This window comes from Acanthaster planci, linkage group LG20, assembly GCF_054643075.1.
Source record: "Acanthaster planci isolate LZ-2023a linkage group LG20, COTS_SCS, whole genome shotgun sequence".
NCBI classification, from domain to species: Eukaryota; Metazoa; Echinodermata; class Asteroidea; order Valvatida; family Acanthasteridae; genus Acanthaster; species Acanthaster planci.
The window spans coordinates 11,712,044-11,738,384 of record NC_141796.1 but is presented as its reverse complement, the minus strand read 5'-3'; the positions used below and the strand labels follow the sequence as shown (position 1 = coordinate 11,738,384).

Below are 26,341 nucleotides of genomic sequence, written 5' to 3'. Positions count from 1 at the left end.
TTAATTTATATCATGGGTTTTTAATGTTGGGTAAGGGCAAAACCCGTAAAATAAATTAGAATTATACACACAATTCATATCGGTTATTAGTCTACAATAATTATAAATTGTACCGGCCTGCAAAGAGTGCCGACAAAATAATCTGCTGCCGAGAACCAGGTATAGCAACAATATCTTTAGTCTGGGTAATTTAAATTTTGGTTATCTGGGATAAGATAACTCAGTGTACCAGATTTTACTTATAAATGCCTAGTAGACTGAGACTTCGTTGTCAGCGCACTTGGGCTGGCCGCACATGCCGTTATGCCTGAGTAACTCTATTCAATCAACAGATACCTGTGTGCTCAATCTACATTATTCGCTCACTGTTGCATGGTATAGCGCCTCCAAGCGGCGCCATGATTTACGTGTGTACTCTTCAAGCGATAAGTTCGCTTGTCGCCCATAATGTACCGTATTCGCGGAGTCCCCAATTTCAGTAGTATTCCCAACGTTGTGTATTTATTTCAAACGTTAAACTTAAAGAACCAGACTATATTCTACGATTTCATTCCGACCCGTACCCCCCCCCATATCACCTGGTACCATCCCATTACGGGTTTCAAATTTAAACTGTACGTTCAGGAATACGACTGATTGGGGACGCTGTAAATACGTCTATCTATTGGCTACATTATGCAAGACAGTGACCGCGAGGCTATAACTTCCTGTTAGCAAAGCGTTATTTAAATTTTGGTTCTCCAATGGCAACGCTTTGTCTGCTATATGATAAAAAAATATGGCCTTGCTACAATCACAGTACGCCGAATCACATATCACGTCTCTTTTGGTGGTATACCGTTTAAATCATCGGTTATCTTGATTATTTTGGGATCATGTGTAGTGTAATGAGAATATTTTGTGCCCGATAACAAAGACTTGCCTTCAATTTATCCCACAAACATACCTCGATCAATTTTCTCTCTAAATAGCTATAAAGTCAGTTCACGTTCAACTGTACAATTACAAATCAGTTTAAAATTACTGATGCTTCAAAATTTGAAAATTTCTTCTCATTTCTCAGTCATTAAACAATATTTACGTGAGTGATTTGGGGTTTAAAATTTTGGTAACTGCTTTAACTGTTCTGTTACGACAGAGCAGACAGATGACGTCCTAATAATACAAGCGATTCAAAATAGTGCGCCACCAAAGGTTTGCAACGCGTTGACCAATCACAACGCGCGAAATCTGCCAACCCTTTCCAAAGATGCATTCGGTCGACAGATTTTGCGCATTGTGATGGCCAACGCGTTGCAAACTTTGGTTGTGCAATATCCGATCCGAGCGGAACAAAAGATGGCTTTTTGGTAATCACCGCATAGGAACGCCATGAGGCGCGCAAGTATATACGCGTTTGACGCGGAGCGCGCTGAGTACGCGTAACTAATTTTTTCCGGTATGTATGGTCTTTGCACACACCTAGAACGCGCGCAAGAACCCGCTTGTAACTACCTGTCTTTCTTTTGCCGACTGGGGGTGCACTTCAGCTCGGGGCGGATTGTGAAATGTTATCAAGTCAATCAGATTTGTTTTTCACCGATATGCTGATGTCTTTATTGTTCTTCATCTAGCTTCCAGGCAGCGAATCTTATGTTCGGTGGCGCAAGGTAGGGTCCATCAGATGACTGTGTTACAACCATATCTGGAGAAAAGAAAAGACACGAAAATTTCTTCACGAGGTCAGATTCTTCTTCCAATAATCGCTGTTTAGTTTATGCCAAGGGTATTGTGCTGAGGGACATTGCTCCTTACGTGTAGTTGTATGAGTTGTCGTTTTGGTTTGTATCTTGAGTGTGGCTAGTTGTTGTCCTTGTGGTTCTGATGTAGAGCAAGTAGATGACACATTTACACGGGTCTTCTTCCCCCAAGCGCCTTTCTGAAAGATAAAGACAACAAAGCACGCATTTCATTTGCAGAGACAAATTTGGTATGTTGAAGTCCAAACAAAGCTTTTACAGGTCATTGGAAACTGAATTTTCAGGCGCAACCAAATAAACAATTTGTTTTTGCAAGTTTTCAGTCAACGTACCAACGGATAGCCGTAGTTCTCTGCAGTAGAACCCTTTGAGATGCCGTCTCCACGTGTGAGGGCGCGCTTTTCTCTGCTTCGCTGAACTGCATTTCGAACCTGTTTTTAATTGTGGACATGATTAAGTTCTCATAAGAGAACATTCTCGCTGTTAGGGTCCATTACGAAATTATAATTAATTGAAAATACTCAAAGACTTTCTGTGTATCAATAATAACATGAAAAATCTACAATTAAAAGATAAAGAAATAAAAATTTCGATCTTAGTTTCTCGTGCAAATTGTTGATGTTACCTCAGCATTAAAGGCGCAGTATATCAGGAATATGAATACCCCCTGCAAAGAAAGAAATTTTAACATGGATATTAATTACAGCTGATTGACAGGTTCCACAAGCAGAAATAGTCCAAGGTCCCTGGCGCCTCGAAACGTACTTTCATCGAAAGCTATATGGAAAAGTGTCCAGCCTCATAATAATTTCAGGCAGTCATTTGAAAGAACCGCAATCGGCGATCGTCTTAAGTTACGGGGGCGATTCTGTAAGCAAAATTGTTATTTTGCAAAATCTTCAAGTAAACTATTCCAGAGAAGTATGGAAATATTATCAGAATTGATTTCAAAATAGTACTCTTTGTTTGGCATGTAATTTTCATTAATCCGTCTTGCAAATTAGAAATGTGCTCTGAACTTACAAAATCATATATAAGATGAGACAGGGACACGTAAAATAGGGACCCCTAATTTCTGAAATTACCCATATACACTTGAATGTAAAATCAAAGAAAAGGTAAATTTGGACCATACAAAGGCAAACCTAATAAATGAAATAAAAAGTGCTTCCTTCGACCCTGTCAAAGGCTGAAAATGATTTTGTTTCAACAAACATCCATGCTCTATATTCCCAAGTATAAAGGATTTTAATTTCAAACGAGACCTTTTTTACCTGCAAGGCGTTGAAGATAACGAAGAGGTATTGAAAGACGATAGTGCTCGGACTCACTGGTAGCACACCAAAAACCCACGTCAAACCAAGAATGGGTAAAAGAAACAACGATCCTTTCACCCCTGCTCTGCAACACAAAATGATCAGTAACTTACACACCAACAAACGAGTGGCTTGGAAATACATAATAAGCCATACCCGAAAAGCTAAATTGACCAATTAGACAGTTTGAAAAACAAAGAGCTAACTTGTTTGAATAATTGGCTTTTCGTGTCAGTTTTCAGTACTGAATGGCTATACAAGAATAGCTAAACTGGGTAAATAATTCAAAAGAGAGAATCTACGAATGAAATACTTGATGTGATCATATTCCTTGTCCTTGTTGGCCGCAGCTGAGGTGACAATAATGCGTACAACCAGTCCAAGAACCACTGCATTTACCTGTAACCAGTATAAAAAAAGTCAAGTCTCTTTTTGCATGATCAAAATGCATGTTTAAAAAAAAATATGGATCACAATCGCAGGTACTCTAATCATGGCCGTTCTAATAAACTCAGGTGTTCGACATTAATTTTACATATAACATCCCTACGACCAACTATGCTAAGACATCACGGTAGATATCCCCAGTCTAACAAGGTTGCGATAATCAAAAACTTCAAATTCAGTTTTAACTTTGCTAACAAAAGAGTTGAGATACATCCTTACCAAAATGATGGCCAAAGCAGGTCCAACGAATGCCCAAATAACATTGTTCTCTGTCGATAACCAACAGCTGAATCCAAACAAGACATATAGACATGATAAATAAGTAAGCTTAAAACGTACGTTAAATTGTTAAGCCCGTTTACTCATAAAATCACAAAATTAGCAGAATACCTGTCTGGATTGATGTAATCGTCCCACCGGGATGCTGCAGTAATGATAACAATCACGCAAGGTGTACCTGAACAGAAAAACAAGTCACTCATATAACGCAATTGTGCAAATCTGACCCAAAACTTAAAACAACCCACTCGGGGTGAACGTTCTGGGTTTTTAATACATGTTCTTCTGTTAGTTGGATCAAGGTATATTTCATGAAATTAATTATGGAAATTCGGAAATACAATAAACCAAGAAACCTTCCAGATTATCTTACCCCATCCAATTACCATATATGGCTTTCTTCTGTCCATTCCACTGGAGAAAACGCGCACAATCTGAAAATAAAGATGAACGCCCTCAACAAGCATCCAGCAAAACACAGCCAGGAAGAAATAATGCATCAAGAGGGTGACGATGCGGCAAGCAATCTGTGGGGGTAAAAATAATAATAATAAATCTCCTAAAATCAGCAGTAATTTTTGTTGCCATGGAATGTTTTTGACATCAATGACACCTAAAAAGAATTTCAAATAAGTCCTATGATAACATCTTTCCTGTGAAAAGATGATGTTAGTTTGGTTTGGTCGATGCTACCTAAGGTCATACGCACTTATTACGATATGCGGTTCTTTCCATTCGCCATTACAATCTTGAACGAACTGAGACACTTACTATAACCACTCACCTCGTGTTTTGAAGCTGTATTAGACACTAGCAGAAGAAAGTGAGCCAAAATTAGTGCAACCGAAAGGTTTGTGTGGATGGTGACACGATCTGATTTCAGCAAAGACCTATCAATAAATAACACGACAGCATTGACTGAAATCAGATAATGAGTGAGTTTGAAAGCTAAGCAAATATGGAACATCTCTCCACATTATATTTGTGTCACAATAACCTCAAAGAATGGCCTGTTAATTAACTTACCTCAAAGCCATGAACACCGCAAGTGTGGTCATAAGACCCATGATTGATAGGCCACATAGAAGATAAGTTAGAATTTCCAAGGCTTTTGCGTCCCCATCCGAAATCTGTGAATATTAGCATTTGAAATCAAGTAAATTTTTTTGGGTGGTAAAGGTGCCTTCCTAAGGCAATGAAATCCCATCACAGACAATAAAACGAGAAAAACATGCAGCCACCTTGAAATCCCGAAGTTGCATGAGTACTGCGAAGCTCGTTGTGTGATTACACTGGCAAATGATGGAAAACCGCGTGTCTTTGGTCTTGTCGGCAAAACATCCAAGAGTGTTCCATTGAACAGTGCTGAAGCAATGAAAAAACGAACTCTAACAAAGCTCTGTTCAGGAAATCAGATTCTTCATTGTTAACAATACGACCAAACCACTGTCCATGGAGTAAAGGTGATTGATGTTTGACAAAGTTCTACTGCCGGTACGTCTAGAATTTCATTTTCATTATGAAGACAATACATATACCTTTTATCTTCATCCAGAAATACGCACAAAGGTTCCTCGTTGGATTTTCGTTCCTAATTTAGAAAACAAGAAACTGTCTGTTTTATTGTGCACAAAACATAAACATTACAAGAAAACATCCGAGGAAAATTTCTAAACAAATTCGAACTCCTTTTCTGCCAAATCTTGTACGTCTCGCCAGAGGTAAATAACTCTTTTTCAAAGTGATGTTGGTATACTGTTCCAGCACAAGATCATTAAATTCATGGTTGGTTTCAGTAAATGTTGTCGGCAGCAAAATTTCAAAGATAAATTTGCTAAATTTGCTATTACCCCGCGGTAATCTAATCTTTATTCCTCTTCCCTTATTATATGTAGACACTGCATTTTTGGAAGAACTTATATCTCATACCTGAAGTAATGGATTGGTGAGCAATTCGTTGTTATAATAGTACTTGCGACATGTGATATGTTATGGGAAGCTTTTATATCATTGGTTTTTACTTGTGACGTACTTGTGTTAAGTATGATATTTCAGTAGAGAATAGTACAACTTCAGTAACGTATCAATCGTGTTAATTATGCATGTAATCGTTTCATGACGTATACATTTGTAAACAGTCCCACTATACCCAGGTTTCGTATTTGTGGTATAATTTCAAATAAATAAATTTTAAATCTAACAAACTAACGAATACCTGCAGAAGCTTCATTTGTAATGTGACCGGAACGGAAACAATTTCTCCATCAACTTGAAGTGAATGAACAATGACTTGACTTGCAGGTTCCTTCATTGAATATCTGTACGATTAGTAAGTTCAAATATCAAGACAGAAATTAGCAAAACAAACTGCTCACCAATCTTATGACATTCCCAGAAGAGAACAATTTTAAAATCGTCAAAAATCAGGAGGAAATCTCTTTTCTACTGTCATTCTACGCGTAAAATATAAATTACAAAATTTTAGTATCTGTTATAGTTTTTCTAGTTCTCCTTCTTTTAAGGATATAAGCTGACATGGTTACCTTTCGTGGATGAGGTTTCCTTTCCTTGCTATCAACGTTGTGAAGGCAAGGTCATTATTTTCTGTGAAATATATAATTCATACTTAAAGAGGTTCAGCGTTCTTCAATGTATTTGAAATACCCCAGTCAATTTGGACAATTTTTAGATGTTGGTTCACGAATTAATATAGAGCTGAGGGGAATTTTTAATTTAAACAAATTTCATGATGTTCACAGTCGATCTTCTACAAAAATAATTGATAAAAGGGATCGTTCATTTCTTTTTATACATCAAAATCTACAAATTATAATTAAAACAACAAATCTCTTACAGATATATAGACAAACATTTCATCCATACAGTGATCAAACATTATTCAATTAACGTTTTCCATTTCCCACTTACCGGTGACATTCAAGCTGTCGATTGTTTCTTTCTTGACAGTTATTGTCGTGCTTGGATTTTTTTCATTAAACTGTGACTTGAAACAATATTCACTTACATTAGTTGACTTCAAGACTTCAAATTCTGTAAACAATGTACAAATCAATCAAATTTACTGCTTCACAAAAAAGAGAAAAGCTTAAAGGTTGCTTAGAACAGCATTCAGCTGAGGCACAATCTAATCCGCTTTCAGAAACAACACAGAGGTTCAAAGTTAAGGTTGTTTTCTTACCCAAATTACGAACTTTCCTGACGTGACGAAACTCGGAGGGTGCGCTTCTTGCCAGATTTGTTAGTACGTTCTGGGAATATATGACTAGATTGGTTGCAAAGATCGGTACCTAACAGGAAAAAACAGACCATTGCTAATTGGTAATTGGTTTAGACCTGCAGGAAAGATCTTGATGCTTCAGCCGCTAAAGCTATTAAAGGTACCCAAAATGAACACTTGTATAACAACGGCAGATTTAATATGGTTAGTCGACAAACAGTAAAGTGCACTTCAATTTCATGCAAGTAAAATGATGTTCACGGTTGAACGTGTTCAGAATTCCCCTATTGCTCTGTGATGAACGCAACTAGGATACGCTGTAAGTCAATGAAATACTTCACTTACTGCGTTAGGTCGGTTCCACGTATTCACAAATCGGTCATCTAACAAGTTATCGACCGTCTCCATGTAGGACTAAAAAGGAAAAAAAAAGGTTTTAATCCCTATCTTTTGCTCTTGATAGTTTTACTGAAATTAATCGTTTCTGTGGTTGCTGCCGCCATGTTTTCATGTCATTGGAAAGAACGTACTTCAACATAGCCTGTAGCATTTGTAGAACTGTTTGGAATGACGTCATGGTCCGCCAACCACGTCATTAGTGCCAGCAGATCAGTAAGTAGCAATTGTTCTTCAGAGGAGTGAATCTTGACATCATCGACTGTAGTACTGTCTGGTAAACACTCGAACTGAGGAGAGAAGAAATCCTAGTTTTACTTAGAAAGAAAAAACTATTAAATGCAGGAAGAGCAGTTGCGTTTACATTCATACTAACTTCGAGGTCATTTCCGCCTGTTCATTACAAGAAATATTTTCCAATTCAACAACGAAATGATATTTAAATTTTTACAAAATATAACTATGAGGGCCAATAATCTATGGAGAAGGGGGTTTAACTTTCGCGACTTTTTGAGCCAATTCGTTGTTTCAAAAAACAAGGTCATTCGGGAACAAAACGCGCACTCGAGTCTGCCAAAGGCCGCGCTGATTATAGGCTGGCATCGATCGCCTGAGTTAGAAGCGCTGTTTTAATAGCGAACTGGCTCATTCTGGATGAAACTATAATTAAAAAATGATCGCTAAGGCAACATGCATGTAACTTTAAGAGAGCATGTTATTACAGATCTTCTTTCACCATACGTGTAACCGCTTCTTGTGAATTTACCTCGATATGGTCCAAATTGCAGCGCGATGCAGGTTGCCTTGTTGTTGGAAAATCTGAAAGGCGTAAACATGAATCTTGGAAACATTAATCTGAAGATTCTAGAAATAAATCTTACACTAGTGACTTGTGTATCGTTTCGACCATCTCAGGTTTTCACTCAGACATCTGAATGTTTTCTAGAAATTGATTGTAATTAACAGTTTTCTTCTCACACTTGGTTGTGGTCAGAGATTCCGAAGGTGCAACGGTTGCTGGAGACGTTGAGGGTAGCGAATAGTTTAATAATTTAGTCAGGGGTAGTGTAGCGCTCGAAAGCTGTTCCGTTGGTGCAGGAAACCCGGATGTAACTTCAGTTGCTCGTAGACTTGTTGAAACTCCATCGGTTGTTTGCGCGTCAGTCAAAGGAGAGGAAGTTGGTAGCGCTGTACTTGTTATCACAGTTGTGGGGGGCTGAGTTGATGACTGAGAAGTCGTAGCTCTTTGTTCGGTGGTGATTGAAGAAGATGTAACCAATGGTAAAGACGTTTGCACTGCTGTTGTTGACTCGACTAATGCGCAAATTGATGACGCATGAGAGAAACAATGCATCAACACACAATAGATTATCCCAGAATAGCCACAAAACAAATCAAAACAAATAATATTCTCTCCAGAATTCATCGAAATGAAAGCTGTTTGGCAAGACACTTTCCAAGAAATATTTACAGATTTTAAACAGTAATACTCAACATCAGTGACACGACACAGACAACATTCAAACGCGCATTGCACGACATTTTGCCGCTTGACGCTGCAGTGTAAGTGATCTAAGCGCAATCGCACTTCGCTAATGGGCATGGAGAAAGTTGCAAAATGAGTAGAAACAGGTAAAATCAGTATTACAGCCAGTGTTGCAGTGATAAAAACAAGTGATTAAAACACACGGTTTTACTTGGTAATGTCTGCCCTTTGTTATTCGTCCGTCAGTCTAATTATCCTAAACTTAAAGTATTGTTCCCTCCCAAGTCAATTCTTGCTTGACGTTCACCTTCGATTCCTCGATCGTTCGATTCATTACCGAGTTGATCACATCTATAAACTTAAAAAAAAAAAATTCAAATATCAATATATCACCCAGTTGGTTTGTTCATTGGAAAATGTCCAACTGTACATGTAAATAATATAAATGTGAGTATTGATGATAGAGCAAACATCATCTTGATCTAATTTCTACGTTTTCCTGAGACCAAATCGAGAGAAGCATACAGAGCTTTCATTGCCCCTTAGCGTAGCACACTTAAGACATACATGTATCATCTGTTTGATCACACCCACCATAATCAAGAAATCTAAATCTGATAATGATTGTTTCCAGTCAACATAATATTTGCAATTTCTACTACTGTGGTCCAAATAAATTAGTTTCACAATGAAAAATAATTTGAAAATGGACAGGCAGGTATGTTTTCTAAGGAAACAAATTTGTCAACAAAGTTGTCTTTTTAAATGGCTTCCATAATATTGCGCATACTTGTCAACATTTCTTAATAATTTCCAAAGACCACAATAGATTATAGGCAACGATATAAGCAGTGGTGATTTGGATCGGAAGAAACTTTATTCAACATAATTCCTCACCTATAAACCGTCCGGCAAAACAGCGTCCACCGCCCGTTGGTTTACTCTAATCCCATTGTCCTATGTTTCAAAAGAATACGTAATGATCTGACGTCGTGGTTGGTGCACAGCAAGCGCTATTTTGACCGTATCTTTCATCAATGTTGTCCCACAAAGTATTCCTGAGATTTCCCTCTAGTCGTTGCTTGGCATCATTGCCTGGTCTGAGGCCTGCGGCGCGTCCACTTTTCAATGACGAGATTCTGCATATTTCCTCCAATCACTATCCACCAATTTCTCGCATGACTCACGTGCTTTCGTTTATACGATAATGAAACCATAGTAGCAAGAGTGTTGGGCCTGTAATTGACTTGCAAAGTCAGTTAAAAATTATACAAGCCTTTGGTCAGATTCAAACGTTTAGAGGAAATTAACTAGAAGCAGTACTGAATGGAACAAAGCAATCACGGCATGAGAATAAAATTTACAAAGGCGAGAATTTTGCCGATGAGACAGGTGTAATTATCCAAGGTGCTCTTCAGTGAACTTATCCCGAGAGACAAGGATGAAAATTTGAAAGTTGATCTGAGGAATCGGCACATTTCCGCTTGCTTCCAGAACTTCAAGAAATAATTGCCGAAGGTTAGGAGCGGTGGTTAATTTAATTGTAATTGCTCTGGATCGATTCAAAGCGAGCCCGACTCCTTTGCTTCCTAGAAACAGGCACATAATGCATAAAACAAAAATCCAAGATTTCATGCAAGGCGACTCTGTAAGGATCAGAAGATGTCATTTGTAGAAGTGAGCAAAGACCAGCCATATTTTGCCACGACAAATGCAGATATAAAACGATTAAACCTGTACAATGTTCATCGTCATTGTTTTATCAAAAAAACTGAGCATGATAAACGAAAATTGAATATAATATCCATGCACTGTTAAGAGTGGCGTACAATATCGAGTATTCTTGTCTCAGACAGATTACTGATTAGCTTAATGTTTGCCTTCGGTCTATCAAGTATGTGAAATGGAGAATACTCGAGAGAAAAAAAACCGGAGGAAAAAGCTGGATTCATCTGTCTTCAGTGTATTGCCAACCATGGAATTCTTTTCTGCACTCATCTATTTCTAATATTTCACTTTGTTTTATGCTGAAGCGGTGTTGTTTGCACCACGTTCTGTCGCTCCTCTCCTTTCGATTCTGTTGCAAATTTAATTTAGGTGAGTAAATATTGGCATGGTGAGAGTGGGTTCGTGCCAGCCATTTGTCATGCCAACACTGGCATGTATAAGAAATGGTTGGCCAATGCATAAATCGGGGAACTTTACAACAAAGCTACAGAGGGCGAGAATGACGGAGCCATATGTGACTGTTTCTTTAATTCTGTCCGTTGAAAATGAGATTGAGCACTATGAACAGAAATTCCTTTGAAGTCAAGTAAGTCACGTGCTACATGCATGTTTCCTTAAAAAAGATCCACCACATGCCATTTGAAATTATTTCTCATTGGAAATGAATTGCAACTAGCTCACATTTCATAAACTGTGACCGTTCTTATGATAAACTGTGAAATAATTCAGACAATTTCAAATATTACAAATGTACTGAACACATGAGAATGAGGCGTCAGTTCCAATAGACAGGGACTGTCTCTTATGTTCTCCTGACTGACTGTAATTACGATAAGATTAAAAAACGGCAATTAATCATTGGTATATTGCTTGTTGTCCATACTGAACAGGCGGTGTCGACGTAGTGTAAACATTGACATTTCGCACCCTTGTTATTTAAACTACTTTGAATACGCAAGGTAGGGTATAACGCTGAAGCCATGAGTGTGACAACAAACCAACTTAAGTAATTATAAGGCTGTGGATAAAACTTACACTGTACACAATCCAGAAGAATTGTAACTTCCAGCAATTGGACCCCAAACCATGACGCCCATTAGATTTTAGTTTCAAGAGATATGCACTATCGATTCCAACTGACATGGTCCAAATTCGGCCTCGGATAGGATCGAACTTTGTTCAGTCGGCTTTGGGTGGATTCGGATCGGCATTTGTAAAACTTTAGATCAAAGCATTTGAATTATCTCACCCATAATCTGAAAAAATCTATCCCTGTTTTCGCCTGTTTAAAATGCATAAATTTGTCTGCTATCCCTAGTGATTTGTTATAGCAGGTATGTGTTAACCAATTTCCAACTGCAGTGTGCACAACATGTATTTAACTTTATAATACATGTTCCAACCTCCAGGATGTAAACTACAAGTACACAGTTTGACAGTAAGGTTGGTGGAATTTGCAAGTCCTACACCAGCCTCAATGTTGAAAATTACTGAGGTCCCAAGATCTGGGCTTAAGAATCCCATCAACTTTTGCACACAATTCAAATGAATACACTGTTAACGTATTAAAAACAGATATAAAAACCTTGCAGGCTGCATGTACATGTATATTTCATCAACATTTGCATAATGTAAATCTGCTCAAGAGGAATCTGAGAAAAAAATCACAAACAAGACCTAAAATCTTTAATAGGGGACTAAATGCGAAGGTTAATTTGAAGGTACGTTGCGTGACATAAAATTGGGTTTTGTACTGGAGCCGAAACGTTGTTGAAACTTGTCCATTTGTCTTTGTAAGTGAAACCAAAGACCCGAGGTAATACTTGAAAGACCAAGACTCTTGCCCATACCTCGAGTAAACCATGGACTAACGTTGGAGGTCTCCGTTCAATGGGTAGGGTAAAGCTTCAAGAGCTGGCTTTGGAGATGGGCCCTCCATATTCCAAATTAGAATGGCACAACTGCCGGTTGGAAGGTGCTCTAACAAATTGATTATCTACAAGAGGCAGGGGGAGGTAAAATAAATCTCATAATTTAAACAAAAAAATTTAATCTTCATTTTCAACTAATTACATGTATTTGAAATTGGTAATTTTAAGAAAAACACTGGCAGTAATGACTGGATGAAGTGCCTGCAAAGGAAGTGCGGCATGTGGCATCTTCAAAATTGTCAACCCGTGGTAAATGCAGCACAAAATACGAGTAGGCCTATCGTATAATTACACTACAGTCTTACGACGGTATTCTGTTCCGTTTTATTTCAAACATTCGGACAGAACCATACCTCCGACGTGTTCCTGGAAGTGTATCCGCTGCTTCCAACAAATCCGGCCCCTCTTGATTCTCAATTGTTTTCAACACTCGGTGCCCATCATGCAGGTCCACACGCCGCGGTGGATGAGGATGACACACAAAATAAATTGAGGTTACCTCATGAACATAACGACATGAATGAAGACCAACTTCAGGCATGCACGCAGTGTGTGTAAGTTTCTGTTCAGGGAAGCGGAAACGAGAGTGACGTCACTTTGATTTAAACCGCGCCCACTCAAGTGGTTCGTGTGTAGTCACTTGTCGGCATTACATAGGCAACTAGGAAGTTTCCAACGTTTCAGTGGAACCATCAAAGTACAGTGCTGTCCTTGCTCTATGATTTGGCTGACCTGTCTTAGACAGTTGGATAAATTTTGCCACAGACTGAAGGTTGGTTTTCACAAAAGTAATGTCAAAATAACTGAAAAGGCTGAAGTTAAAGGTGGTGTATACCATTTTTTTTTTTGTCGTAATTTCACAAGATTACGAAAACAGAGAAAACAAAGCAAAATCAGACTGGAGATGTACACCTCAGTATTTTCGCTGGAAATTCAAGATTATGGCCAGAAAATCATTTTTTGTTTCAATAATATGGGGGTTAGCCATGAATTTTTTTTCTCCTAGTGCAGACAAAATCTACTATTGCCGAGAATGCCGCTAAAAAGGTTGTAAATCTGCACCTGAACCGTTGTACAAAATAATTTTCCTTTTCACAGTGACGACAGCGCCCCCATTTGGCGATACAGTCTTTGCATCACTGTTACAGTGGTCAATCGGCAGTAACCACACACAGAAAAGTTTGAATTATGTTGTTCGCTTTAAGTTTTTCGCAACGTGGTTAAAAAGAAACTAACCACCCTTTTCTTCAAGACATTTGGAAAACATATATTGCCGTATTAATTAACCAATAACATGAGGGTAATTTCTTCCATGTTGGCCGACATGACCCTGAAGAGAGACATTTCATTTAAGGTGCGTATCTGATCCGACGTCTGTCTACTTGAAGCGTCGATAGGGCTCCAGAATTTTTTTATCTACTTTCGCACAGAATTACGATATTTGCTAAATAAATGCATCGATCTCCTATAAACCACGAAATTAACACATTAATGGCTACACAATGTTGCAATGTGATAAACGTGCAAGAAAGAAATCGACCCGAGCCTTTATGTTCATCTTTTGCGATAAAAGAAAATAAAAACTTAACGAAACTCTGACAAATGTAGTTTAGAGGAAAATAAACAACCCATGAGCTTCGTTTTACATTTTTGTATATTAAACATTTATGTACAATGTCAGAGAAAGCTGACAACAGAGAAAGATTAAACATCTTACATATTTCAAACACTTAAACAGGTAATCCTTCTCAATTAAAGATTTCGTTATTTACAAGAAAATAGTTAACGGCGTAACGTTACTGACATTTTGCCGTGTCTGTGACATATGATATGGGTATATCATGAATATTTGGCTTTCTAAGCCATTAAAAACGGCATTTGTCGACACAATGTCATAACGAACATGCTGATGATGAGTTACCAGTAGCGTATGGGGGAGACACGCGAGCCCTGTGGCCAAACCCATTGAGTGCGCCCTCCAGAAAATACGTCATCTAAGTCCGCCCCCTAATGTACGTACCCAATTTACGCCAAATGGCATGTTCTGTTCAGTTTTAAGATTCCAGTATTTTCAGTATCAGCTCAGAAGGCGATTAACACAAGCAGGGGGTCAGTAGGCTTTCAGCCTTTCAAAAGATTCAGCCTTGTCATAATGTTCCTTTTAGAATTATCCATAATTAGGAATGCAATTGTTTTGAATTCAGTCATGAGAAAGCATGAAATTAATCAAAAAGCATTACCACACATATTTCAATTAAACAGTAGTTTTTTCATAGATTTCAAGAGCTGTTGAAAGCTGGCAAGCTACATCACTGAAACTATATAGTAATCAGTTTACCACATTCAGTAGAACTTCACTGAAACCATTAATTGTAAATAATGTTGTAGCTGTAACAAGTGTGACCAGTTTAATTGTTAAAATTTAGATTCAGGCTTTTAAGACCTAGAAAGTTACTCCAAATATATAAGCACGGGGCAATACACAAGGCATGCGTAGGCGTAAAAAGTATCTCTGAGATCTATGTTACATAATTGAGTACAAGAAAGCAACACTGCTCATTGTTAAAGATTCCTAACGTCTTCATGGCAGCAACGGAAATAACTATTAATGCATGTCAAAATTAGCAATTGTCAAGATTTTCAGTGCATTCCAGAATGATTTAATCACTGTTTACTGTTGATTTTTGTGAAAGTTTTATTTAGGACTTGCTTCATTTGCTGAATTGAACTTCGTCGACGATTCTGCTTACTACCTTCCATTGCCTTACGTCTCCGAACCTCACGAAACAGTTCATGGAAAGCCTCTTCGATATTGTCGTCACCTCGACAAGCAGACAACTCATAGAATGCACATGCTAACTCCTGCGAGAGACGTTCGCCCTCATCTGTTGACACTGTGCGCATGTGATCAAGATCACATTTGTTAGCAACAATTACCATGGAAACATTTCTTGCTTTTTTAATTTCATCCAGATAGTTCTTTATGGTGATAATATCTTCATAGCTTTTTCTGTCTGTGACGCTATACATAAGTAAAAAGCCTTCACCCCATCTTATGTGACCTTCTCTGTTGATAGTATCCTCCTGTTGATAGAACAAAATCACCCCGATTTAGATTCTTCGTGATTGTCATGGTTTACTTCAAGTCGTAAGGGTGCAGTCTACTTATTCAAGAAAGAATTTCTGGCCGGCTCATTAGCATTAAAAGTGCCCCCACAGTATCTTTTGAAAAGAAGGAGATTGTATAGCCCCCAAAATGGTAAGATTGTGTAAATCCCTGAGTCTTTGGGCTTTCTCTCTGACAGCATAATGGCTAAAAACTATGGCCATAAGTGCCCAAGAAAGTTGAAGGTTGTCACTTGAAAATAATGGCTGCAAGTAGACTTCGGAAAATCACTTTGCGGGGGGGTTGTTTGTGGGAGTAACTCAAAGTGTAATCGGTAAACACACAGAAAATTAATTTAAATAATTTAACGTGTGTTTCAGATACCTCAGGGATGTTGGTACGCATGTTATTGGACCCGAACAATGCCGATTATTTTTACTCTGTTTTCAATGGGGCTTGAATTAGGGGACTACACCCATAAGTGATAATCTTCCACGAAAGTCGATAGGTTTATTTGCCCGTTTACTACCATCGTCAGTGCAAAGTCTCCATTTATATTAAAAACACTTCCCGTGCGCATGATAATGCACACGTCTCTCATCTTACAAGCACATTCCCGAAAATTACTGTCTTTTCTTTGAATTTTGTCTCATTTACGGCCAACACTCTAATCGTGAACAGTACAAAATGGACGGACTAGTCACAATTAATCGACACTATACAATAAAGCCAATACCAGAGAATTCTACATTTAAACAAGCCATGTTAGAGTAATACCTGTTGTAAAGGTCATGCATTTCTCCAAATCTTCTCATTACTAAAATTACTAAAATCTAAAGTGATGAAAAACATTATTTCCTAGCCACAGCTGATGTTTCCACTAGATTATATTCTTACAGAGTCAGAATAATAAACCTGTGAAATGGCGCTCAACAAGGTCGACAGCAGACTGACAAAGATTCATTGAATACACCCCATGGATTCGATAATTATCTTCGGTTGGCATAACCCTTTTGTATGCTGCCTTACCCACATCGCCCCATTTGTTGACTATCATAGCGAGGATAATTCAGTTTGTACGTCACAATTCTTACTATAATACATGTACATTGCTGTGTTAGAGTGTCAGAATAAAGCGATACATAAACTGATCATGGTATAAATTATTAAAAAAAATCAAGAGCAAATTATAAAAAGATCATATTCTAATTAACCATTTTACCAGAGGTAGTGTTAAAAGAGCATGGCACAGACAGCAATGCCGCATGATTGGGCCAGCGTCACACATAAGTGCCCCATCACCCGTCTTTCAAGAAACATCAGGGAACTTGTAGTTCTTCAAATAACCCCCTCTGATTGCCCTACACAATATGTTTATTTTTCCAGCTCTATTCCGTCTTAGGAAACCGGATTATCGTTTCTAGTTAAGGTATAAACACTGTCAGACTCATTTACTTTAGTTACAGTCTGACATACATGAGGAACATGTAAGTTCTTCACTTTGTTAAACAACTTTAGTTTTTCATTCAAGTTTTTCGTTTTCATAGTCCCATTCCGTACAAAACTTCAAATCAGTTACAGCAAAAACGGTTATTCCTAGTTACTGGTAGGCCCTACAGAATTTTGAGTACATTAATAATGCAATGCTTTTCCGGAGGACACGGGGAGCAGGAGCTAAACAGGAGTATTACAAGATTGTAATATTCTATTTCGAAGAATGAAGTAGTTTTGGGCGGGGTACAAACTACCAAAAAGGCAGCGTGTGACTAGCATTACTGTTTATTTAAAAAGGGAAACAAAATATTTAGTGCTTTCCCTCCTCATCCGAAGAGTGAGAGAATGAATACTGTAATCCCCCAAGCAAAGCCGTCTTAAGACCTTTTTTATTCTAACCTAATGCAGCAAATACAGCCACTGGCTGCTCTTGTATAATGACTGCCTTCGTAGCTAAAAACCACGGGGGTAATGTCCTATGCAAAGTCAGGATTAGTAGGCTACGACAAAGTCAGATGATGGCTAACTTAGCGTGTCAATTTAAACACGATCTGGCTCAAACCCTTACACCCTTTGTGGCACAGCAGGACCAACCGAGAAATACTGATTGAAGAAAATTCCACTGGATTGTTAACAAAAACTCCTGGCGGCAAGGAGCTGATCGGACAAACAGACTGACAAACCGGCAAGGTGTAAAAAGTACAAGACAGTCCAACAAGCATGGCAGGAAAGAATGACACAAAGTCAACAAACTGACAAGTCTACAAGAAAACAGTGATGGACATATTGATCGGAGTTACACCAACCTGATGGCCAGCAGTATCCAAGATTTCCATTGTAGCAGTTTCCTCGTCAATTATAGTCTGATGCCGATATGTAAACTCTATAACATCCAAATCAAATCTAGAGGTAACTATCCAGCTAAATCGTAGCATATTAAGCAAGATAATTGAACTGTCATTTTTATTCAAAACGCAAATACCATCTATGAATTTGGGAGTTTGGCTCATATAACAAAAGTATGACATTCATTACAACTGTGACACATGGCTGATGTTTTGTCGCAACATGACACCTTTCTATAGCCTGCTGGCGACACGTAATCTTCAGTACTAAGCAGCGGTTAATAACAACTGCATCCTTTCGAAAAACCTGCCTGCTAAGCGTGATATCTGAACAAGCGACAGTTTCATTGCTCTTGTTTTTTTTTCAAACATAAGAAGATAAAAAGGATAAAGGCATGTTTGCATTCTTTTTTCGATGCTAAAAAATTCAACTCAAACTGGCATGCAGTCCGACTTACCTAATGTCGGGTCATATTCCCAGATGAACCGTCGAGTTAAAAACCTCACAACAGTAGCTAAGAACAAAAACAGGAAACAAGATGCTACGTTTTTAATATTTTATGCCACTTAAACAACAAACCATAATATATTTAAAATTTTCTGACAAAAAAAGGTTTCAGCTCTTTCGGTCTTTAAAGCACTATAGTGAACAAGCTGTATAAATGGACGACTAAAAATATAATTTGAAAAAAACAATCCCCGAAGAAAATCACTGAGCAGACTATTAACCGTACACATTACGGTATGACTGACGTGAATTTTTCCCGTGCACCAGTGGTAAGAATGTGCAACACTGAATTTACTCTCACGATAGGCAACAATATCATCTTCAATTAAAACAATTTTGGACTTTGATTGATTTGTAAGCACAAAAATATTTTGGGCCGAATAAATATGCGAGGTGAACGTGCGCAGCTGGCATCTTTAAGGAATATGACCCTTCCGATTGAGACGTCGCTACAGATTCAAGTTATGCGCTAAACACTCGTTGCATCTCTCGATGATACCAAGATGTTTATTGACCTAGCGTGCTTCTAAATTCGTCACAATTGATGAAGTAAGCAAGGCAGTTATTGAATTACGAAATGCTGTCTGGCAAAGCCAGCAATATCAGCGTCTACACTGATGACTGATGAACTACTGTTGTTTTGAGCAATAACATATTGAGCTGTCCGTTTGATGTGAGGTCAACTTAACAGGACAAAGATTCCACAAACATCTTACATATCGCCAACATGTCTTGCGGGTGTTATCACCTTGTTCAATGTGGTGTTTTCTTGTTTTTCTCATCCACAAGAGACATTTTAATTAGAGTAAAGCATCACCTTGATGAACTCTGATATACTTCCTGAATGTTTACGCTTCCCCATCATCTGAACTGAGCAATGTTGAAGTCCCATTCCAACACGGTGCTCAGCTTTTCGCTTTTTCTAATTCAGTTTGACCCTTTATCCTCGTTCCATTTTCCGGCCAACATTCCAAACCCGATTCAGGCAAATAGCTTTATACCATGTCAATATGATCCAATATACCTGACACACAAGCAATAAAACTCACTAAATTGAGATTGACAAGCCAATTACCCGAATATTCTGCAGTCACTTCCATCGCCTACTTTAACCCATTTAATCTTGAACGCCACATGTCTATGTTGGTTTTGATTACCGACGTATCAAAATATGGAACATCTTGTTGAGAGAGTTTTAAAATTAAACGCGTAGATTAACCCGCCAGAAGTGTAAGTTATGTTTGTAAATCTGATAAAGTACGAGATGGCAATTCGTCTGTCTTGTCTCCAACAGCGGGTTTATTTTGTCACAGGTTGGCGTCTGTCCATCTTTATGTTGGCCGTATCATTTTGTTTCACGAGGTGTGTGATCTCGTTTCCGTTCCAATTACAATCTATAAAAGAATCAACGAAATCGAATTTTTACAGATAGATTTGGCTTGCAAGTAAAATCGATTGCACGCTCTGTTTGTCTCTAATCATATCCGAAAATAGGACTAGATTCCCCTGCTAATCCCTGGGACTGAAAAGGTGAAATATAATCGGGTAACTCAATACAGAGACTCGATTGGAGTTGCTTCCCAAACCAAAACAATGTTTGGATAGAAAGCGCGACATGGGTAGCACGCGCTGTGCACCTGTACGAATGGAATGGCACATGCTGTGTAAGGATTGTGTACTAAGTAATGAAAGACCTTCAAGACTGACTGAGAAATCCAAATTGTCTGACAAGGTGTGCATATTGAGTTTTGATAAACCGCACAACGTATAAGGACGATGCGATAGTGGGCTAGCAAGTCCACAAACTTGCATCGTTATGAGCAGACATGAACATCATAAACACAATGTCAGCCACATTTTATCGGCCCGTAGAGGAAAGATGTGTCTTCCTATTTTTTGTCACCTTCAAAACAACGCTATTAAAATGAATTCTTGAAAAGGACAGGATAATCAGGATTAATACTTTTGTCTCTTCATTTGAGCAATATAGCTGATATGAGTAAAACTACAACTAACACAGTGCACTTTCGCTGCAGGAGATGTTTTCATCTTCCCATTGAGCGACGTCTACACTTTGGACATATTTGATGACCCCGCATCAACAGCTTATGGCATGTTCAGACCACATCAGGAAATGCATGCCATATTTCAGGTGTTTTCCAGCATCTGCCTAGATATTCATCTCATGTTTAGATACCGGTAACCCATACTGACCCTAGAGGCAAAATGTCTAAATATTTTGAGCAAATGCTAGTGAAAAGGCACGTATGGTCGTGCATTGTCACCAGGCTGCAACAGACTGTAAGATTTTTCCGATTGGCTGAGTGATGCATATGATGGCAAGGCTGGGAATAAGCCTCTTTCAGACAAAACGAGTTTCAGAAACGTCTCCAAATTAAATCAGCCAACAGGAATAACATTATGTTTATTTTCACAATTTAGACAGTTAAGGATTTATTCGCATTTTCGTCAACCCCTTGTGAATATCAATTTCCAATCAAATGAACGTGTCCTTCCAAATTGTAGCTTTATATGTTCAGGAGTAAAAACATGAATCGTGTTGAAAGCTAAAAATCAGTCTTTTGATGGGCATCGTTTTCCTGTTCCCGCAACCTACAAAAATTGATTTAACGATAAAATGTACATTTGTAAGTGAATAGATACAACTCGTTAGTTTCAAATGCCACATTGATGTTGGATACATGAAAATACAAGTAGGCCTACATGAGTAAGAACGACTGATATGACATCAACCTGCTGGTAATGGAAATACCAAATGCATACGCATGCAACTGACACTGACTTTTCAATGAACTACGTAGTTTGCTTGATCCAGCATAGTAATGGTTATTCTCAGCATGCCAGGGACCAACACGTGATACCATTAACGATTATTTGTTCGTAATAGAATATAAACCACGAATTTGGAATTTAAGCAAGACTAAGAGGGAATAACAAGTGTTGACTTGTCGATTGTTGTAATTTATATCAACCGAGTTAAGATGGTAATTATTTCTGACCAGCGACCCCCGGTGTGTGTAACTCAAGAAGCGGCATTTTCCTGTTTTTGCAGATCCTGATGCCCAGCCAGAGGCAGATTTGGTTCACTACGTACCCCACATACCAGCGGGAAATCCGACTCAAATTTATCATGCAATAATGAGGTAGCCTGTCTTTAACTCGTTGAATCATGGATCCTAACGACACTACGACGTCTAACAGCACTTGGACAACAATTATTGGAGCTATCTCTGAAGCCATTTACTTTCAAACAGATCACTTCTCTAATGAAGAATAATTCCGTCTGGTCCCTTGACAGCTAAACACACGTTGGCAGATTGCATGGATATCTCTCTGCATTACGGCAAGGGTCGCGTTATTCCTTCAAATCAGAGTCGTGAGTGGAACCCATATGGTCAATCACCAGCACTCACACCTTCCCTGATACAGTGCTATGAAAACTAACTACACACTTAGACAGAGTGAAAGTACTTAAATATTACCATGGTCCATTATCTATTGATAGCTTTTATAGAATACTGAAAACATAAGTTGGAATTTCTGGGAAAGGTTTACAACGCAACGCAATTTAACTCAGAAAGTGAAAGCAAAAAGAGGAAACTGCAAGCAACAATCCAGGATTTTCTTGACAATTTTTGCAAATTGTAATGCATGTCAGATGTCAGAGGAAAGCAGCAAAACGGAGGAAATGTTGCTGGTCTTTTTACATCAAATTATTACCAAACTGACATTACAATAGTGACGGAAAAGAGCAAAATTATTGTTTCAATTAAAATGGAGAACCAAATTGCAGAGTATAACCATAATTTTGACGGGAAACTCACTTCAAAATTACAAAATGCGACTCAAAGATATCAATAGACGGGTAAAAAATTGTGCCAATATTTCATTCAAGCAAGTCTGTGATAAACTCAAATCTTCTATAGATGACAACTAAAATTAAACTACAGAAACGGTCCCGCAGGTACACAATAAACCTAGGCTATCACCCTTTGCATTTATGTTACAGCTACTCGTTCAAACAAAATTGAGTGCAAGTCTAAGTTTGTGACAGGTTAAGGAACTTCTTATTACTCACCTGATTTTCCTACTCCTGGTCGACCAAGAACAACAATCTTTGTCTCCACGCCCTTAGACGGAGTATTGGTCCGACTCATATTTGGCCCTTTCCTCAATCAAAACGACGAGAATGGTGACGAGCCTCCGCACACAATGCTTGTAATTTGTTCAGCTGGTAGTTGGAAAAATACAGGTTTTCGATTTATTTTCAAACTCGGTGAGTCACTCTGCGCCAATAATCTCCGATCGTTGTTTTTTACATCATTTGGGTAAAATTCGCGGTAGACTGCACAAATTTGAGCAAATTTCAATCGTCCGTCCAGATATCTTGCCTTCGACTGAAATCAATGGTCGCTGTTACCTATGCGGGAAGAATCAATCTTATCATACGATCTATGGTGACTATGAACGTCCAAACGCCTGTATGAAAGCGCACGTACCTGCACATTCATGCACGTAATTTGGAAATAACAGTGCACCGCCAGAACACTCGCCTTGAGAATCTGTAGTCTACCAGGTTAAGTCACTTAAGATAAAAACAGCTGGACATACCAAAACCAGTTCATATGACACTGAGTAAGCAGACAGTGGATGCCAACCTACCGACATTCATTTCCTGAGACTATAAAGACTACCACTTCACTCAATAGCCTACCTCATCAGCCCCCTCGCTGAATCAAAGTGGTCAGAAATTTCATTGAAAATCTGACCATACGTCCAGACAATCTAGCTGGTCATGTGATGAGTCTGTTGACAAGTTATCAGCCACGCTCTGCTCACAGACACAAACGATCTTGCTGCTGCAAATATTTGTATTAATCTCTAGTTTTATTTGCTTCCAAGGCCCTAAGAAACTCCCCGTTGAAGTGAAGGTCTTCGGCCTATGTACCACACTGAACACAAGATTGGATGACTCTGTTGCCGAAATTCCTAAAACGACGGGGAGTATGTCTCATGGATAGATCAGCGGCTGCTCGATTTCAAAATCAACTGAAACCAAAAGACTGCAGTACTCGCCTTTTCCAAACACGGGTTAGAGTGCGTTCATGTTCTTTGCAGTATACGAATTATGATGTCTCACAATGCTTTTGATTTTTTTTATCAGTGATATTCTCGTTTCGTAACAAATAATAGGGCATTGAATTAGGCCGCACATGATACACCAAGTTGACCCAAGTTTGCTTCTTGCATTAAGCACTGCCAAAAACACATCCACAACTGCGAATGCTTACAAGGGAGTGATCGGGAAAGCAGAAGTAAAATCACTTGAACGCATGCGTTTTGGGGTAGAGTCACTCCACAGCCTTATGAACATATCTCCGTGATGTCGCTGACACGTCTACCGGTCCCGTGATCACATGTTCTATATTTAGCTCCTATCCTAAAGTTGCCATTATTATCCCTCCTGGCATGCGGCAGGTATATCGAGAACAAATACAAACTACCTGCGTCTCTCTAATGAACCTAAATATAGTCCAAGAATTACTGACACTTGTTCGGTGTTTTCTATTTTTAGATACATACATCCTCTTCGAGAAAAAAATCGTGGAAGGAATAAGTAACCGACAATTAACCACTGCTTTGTTTCTGATCCGTGGTTATCATGTTATTGCTATCATAGCTATTCTGATTAAACCAATACTAACAACATTCTATTCTAACAGTAAATAATGTAACCTGCTAGATCGAACAATGATACAGTGGGCTCCAACACTGGAACGTGACATATCTTGCATATCTGCCAGCATCTCCTGCCCAATTATAAATAAGCCTTGTTCTTGTGACTGAACTATCAGACAGCAAAACACACCAAAAGACGGTGTTCTTGTTGAAACCGATTCAAACTTTGATGTAAATTTAAAATTGCCTTCGATTTTTTTTTACAATCCTCTTCTTTCCATCCGAGGGGTGTTTTTCAAAATAACGCAAATGCATTCCAGGGGAACAGACAAGATAAAACATATCGGCATATCCCAACAAAACACCTATACCACCATGTTAAATGAAGGATTTTCTGTCAGTGTGATACGGTATTTGTTTTCAGTTGTTGCTTGAAGCCTTTTTTGTGTATTCATGCATGCGTTGTATCTTGCGTTATAAAAATGCATGTTTTATCGACTGTGCGAGGTTTGAGTTAAAGACGTAAAGCTGTCCAAAACCCACTCAAAGTGTTTCAACCCGTCACTGGTAATGTCGGCAAAAACTACAGAAGAAAAGTGCATTAAGAAGCCTGCATTTGGTAAGCCAGACTGATCTTCAGACGTGACTTGTCTATTCTCTGATCTGTTAGATCTATGCTCCTGCTCGAGACTATTGAGGTGGCTTTAGATGGACCAGGCACAGATCCGGGAGAGCCGGAGTAAGAAGATCCCTCCCCCTCATTTCCATTTTTAGGGGCCTACGTGTCAAAGTTAGAAAACCATCTGAAAAACATAAACCATGGTCTTATTTTGGGTGTATTTATGGTCGAGGAAAAAGCTTCACCTACGGCGACAACTACATGTATAGTCAACCCTCATTAAAAGAGGCCCTTTGAACTTGGCAGAATACCTTGACAGGAACCTTGTATTATAATAAAAAAAAACACTAAAGAACCAAAGGATTGGGTCCTACAATGTCCTTAGCATTACATGCAGATGTTGTTTAACAGTGTTCTTATTAACGAGGTTCACCTGTAGTAACCTCCTAATCTCTCGAAAAATTCACCACCGTCCCCAAGCAAAAAAACCCGGATCCTCCCTTGTAATACTCAGGCTTATTAGGCCTACAAAGAAACGGTGAGCATCATAAATTCATGCGGCAAATCGGTTTAAAATCAGAACCAACGCTCGAAAGTACGACTTTAAATTGCCTATACAATGTCAAATTCTAACGACCTAGCAAATCACTCCATCGTCTGACAGGTGTACGGTACCGCTCCTTGATACAGAAGTGGTCAGTGCTTAATAAACTCATTAAAGCGAAACACTTGTCGGCCGGCTTGATTTTGTTTGTTGAATGACACAATATCACCCAATGTCCATCCAAATCTCATCCATTTCAATTATTCTTTACCGCATCGGTTCACCATAATATCAGTGCCAGGGTGTGTATTATCTTTACATGACTTTTAGCACGGTTTAGATTGGATATCACTCCTGACTCGTTGCTTATTACAACTTAAGCGTGAAATGGCTTCGACATATCTAATTAAACTACCTAAGACTGGATTAGTTCACGAAGGACAACTTCATTCTTCCAAAGGCAGCGTCATGCAATGAGCAAGCAGAGACAACTAGTTAAACAAAGCACAAGATCGCTTCTCCGTGCACTTTATGATGTCACAATTTTCCATGATGATGCACCAACGGTTTTCTACATGTCTTAAAATTTACTGTGGGACATTATCAAAACGTTTGGTTACTATCGCATGAAACAGTTTTTTTCAATAGCAATTCAAACTACGGTACCACGATAATGCTCAGACCACTTACCAGAATGAAGATTGTTTTCCCGACCAGCTCCTAACACGTAGTAATTTGAAAGAAATTTGAACCAATCTGCATCATCATTTCATTTCTAAACAGCTGGGGTCTTCCCTAAAACTGTGACTTCTTCAAGTTCTCACTTTTTTTTGAAGAGTTTTTCTTGCATAAGCACAGACCTAGACGGAACGACCGAAGTGACTGCAATTCCAATTTTATGTCAACCCAACACCCACAGCATGTGCGATATGGACACACTGCTGCAGCTATTTGCACATGTACAG

The 26,341-nt window shown here is 38.6% G+C and overlaps 2 protein-coding genes across 8 annotated transcripts; both read right to left on the bottom strand.

Annotated features, from left to right (window-relative positions):
* On the bottom strand, window positions 1-9,800 carry LOC110987360 (adhesion G protein-coupled receptor L4-like). 2 transcript variants are annotated; one of them, XM_022250036.2, is made up of 21 exons: window positions 8,394-9,800; window positions 8,182-8,234; window positions 7,550-7,705; window positions 7,365-7,433; window positions 6,981-7,089; window positions 6,710-6,832; window positions 6,325-6,385; window positions 5,997-6,099; window positions 5,320-5,372; window positions 5,023-5,146; window positions 4,808-4,911; window positions 4,566-4,671; window positions 4,155-4,308; window positions 3,893-3,959; window positions 3,722-3,788; window positions 3,369-3,454; window positions 3,014-3,140; window positions 2,365-2,406; window positions 2,072-2,170; window positions 1,795-1,918; window positions 1-1,684 (listed from the first exon to the last, which is right to left on the bottom strand). In XM_022250036.2, the coding sequence occupies exons 1-21, from the start codon at window positions 9,016-9,018 to the stop codon at window positions 1,596-1,598; spliced, it is 2,541 nt and encodes an 846-aa protein (XP_022105728.2). In that variant the 5' UTR covers window positions 9,019-9,800; the 3' UTR covers window positions 1-1,595. The 2 variants fall into 2 exon arrangements, 1 of the variants encoding a protein (XP_022105728.2); XR_015423493.1 differs by lacking the exon at window positions 1-1,684 and having other exon boundaries at window positions 1,879-1,918; window positions 3,014-3,135.
* On the bottom strand, window positions 8,590-26,341 carry LOC147795937 (ras-related and estrogen-regulated growth inhibitor-like). 6 transcript variants are annotated; one of them, XR_015423495.1, is made up of 8 exons: window positions 23,249-23,869; window positions 22,613-22,765; window positions 18,464-18,520; window positions 17,967-18,043; window positions 12,914-13,122; window positions 12,480-12,625; window positions 9,799-9,858; window positions 8,658-8,729 (listed from the first exon to the last, which is right to left on the bottom strand). XR_015423495.1 is itself a non-coding variant. In XM_087130545.1 (5 exons), the coding sequence occupies exons 2-5, from the start codon at window positions 22,689-22,691 to the stop codon at window positions 15,225-15,227; spliced, it is 633 nt and encodes a 210-aa protein (XP_086986671.1). In that variant the 5' UTR covers window positions 22,692-22,765; window positions 26,067-26,341; the 3' UTR covers window positions 13,148-15,224. The 6 variants fall into 6 exon arrangements, 4 of the variants coding, with proteins under 4 accessions (XP_086986671.1, XP_086986672.1, XP_086986669.1 ...); XR_015423494.1 differs by lacking the exon at window positions 9,799-9,858 and having other exon boundaries at window positions 8,590-8,729; XM_087130545.1 differs by lacking the exons at window positions 8,658-8,729; window positions 9,799-9,858; window positions 12,480-12,625; window positions 12,914-13,122; window positions 23,249-23,869 and adding exons at window positions 13,148-15,644; window positions 26,067-26,341.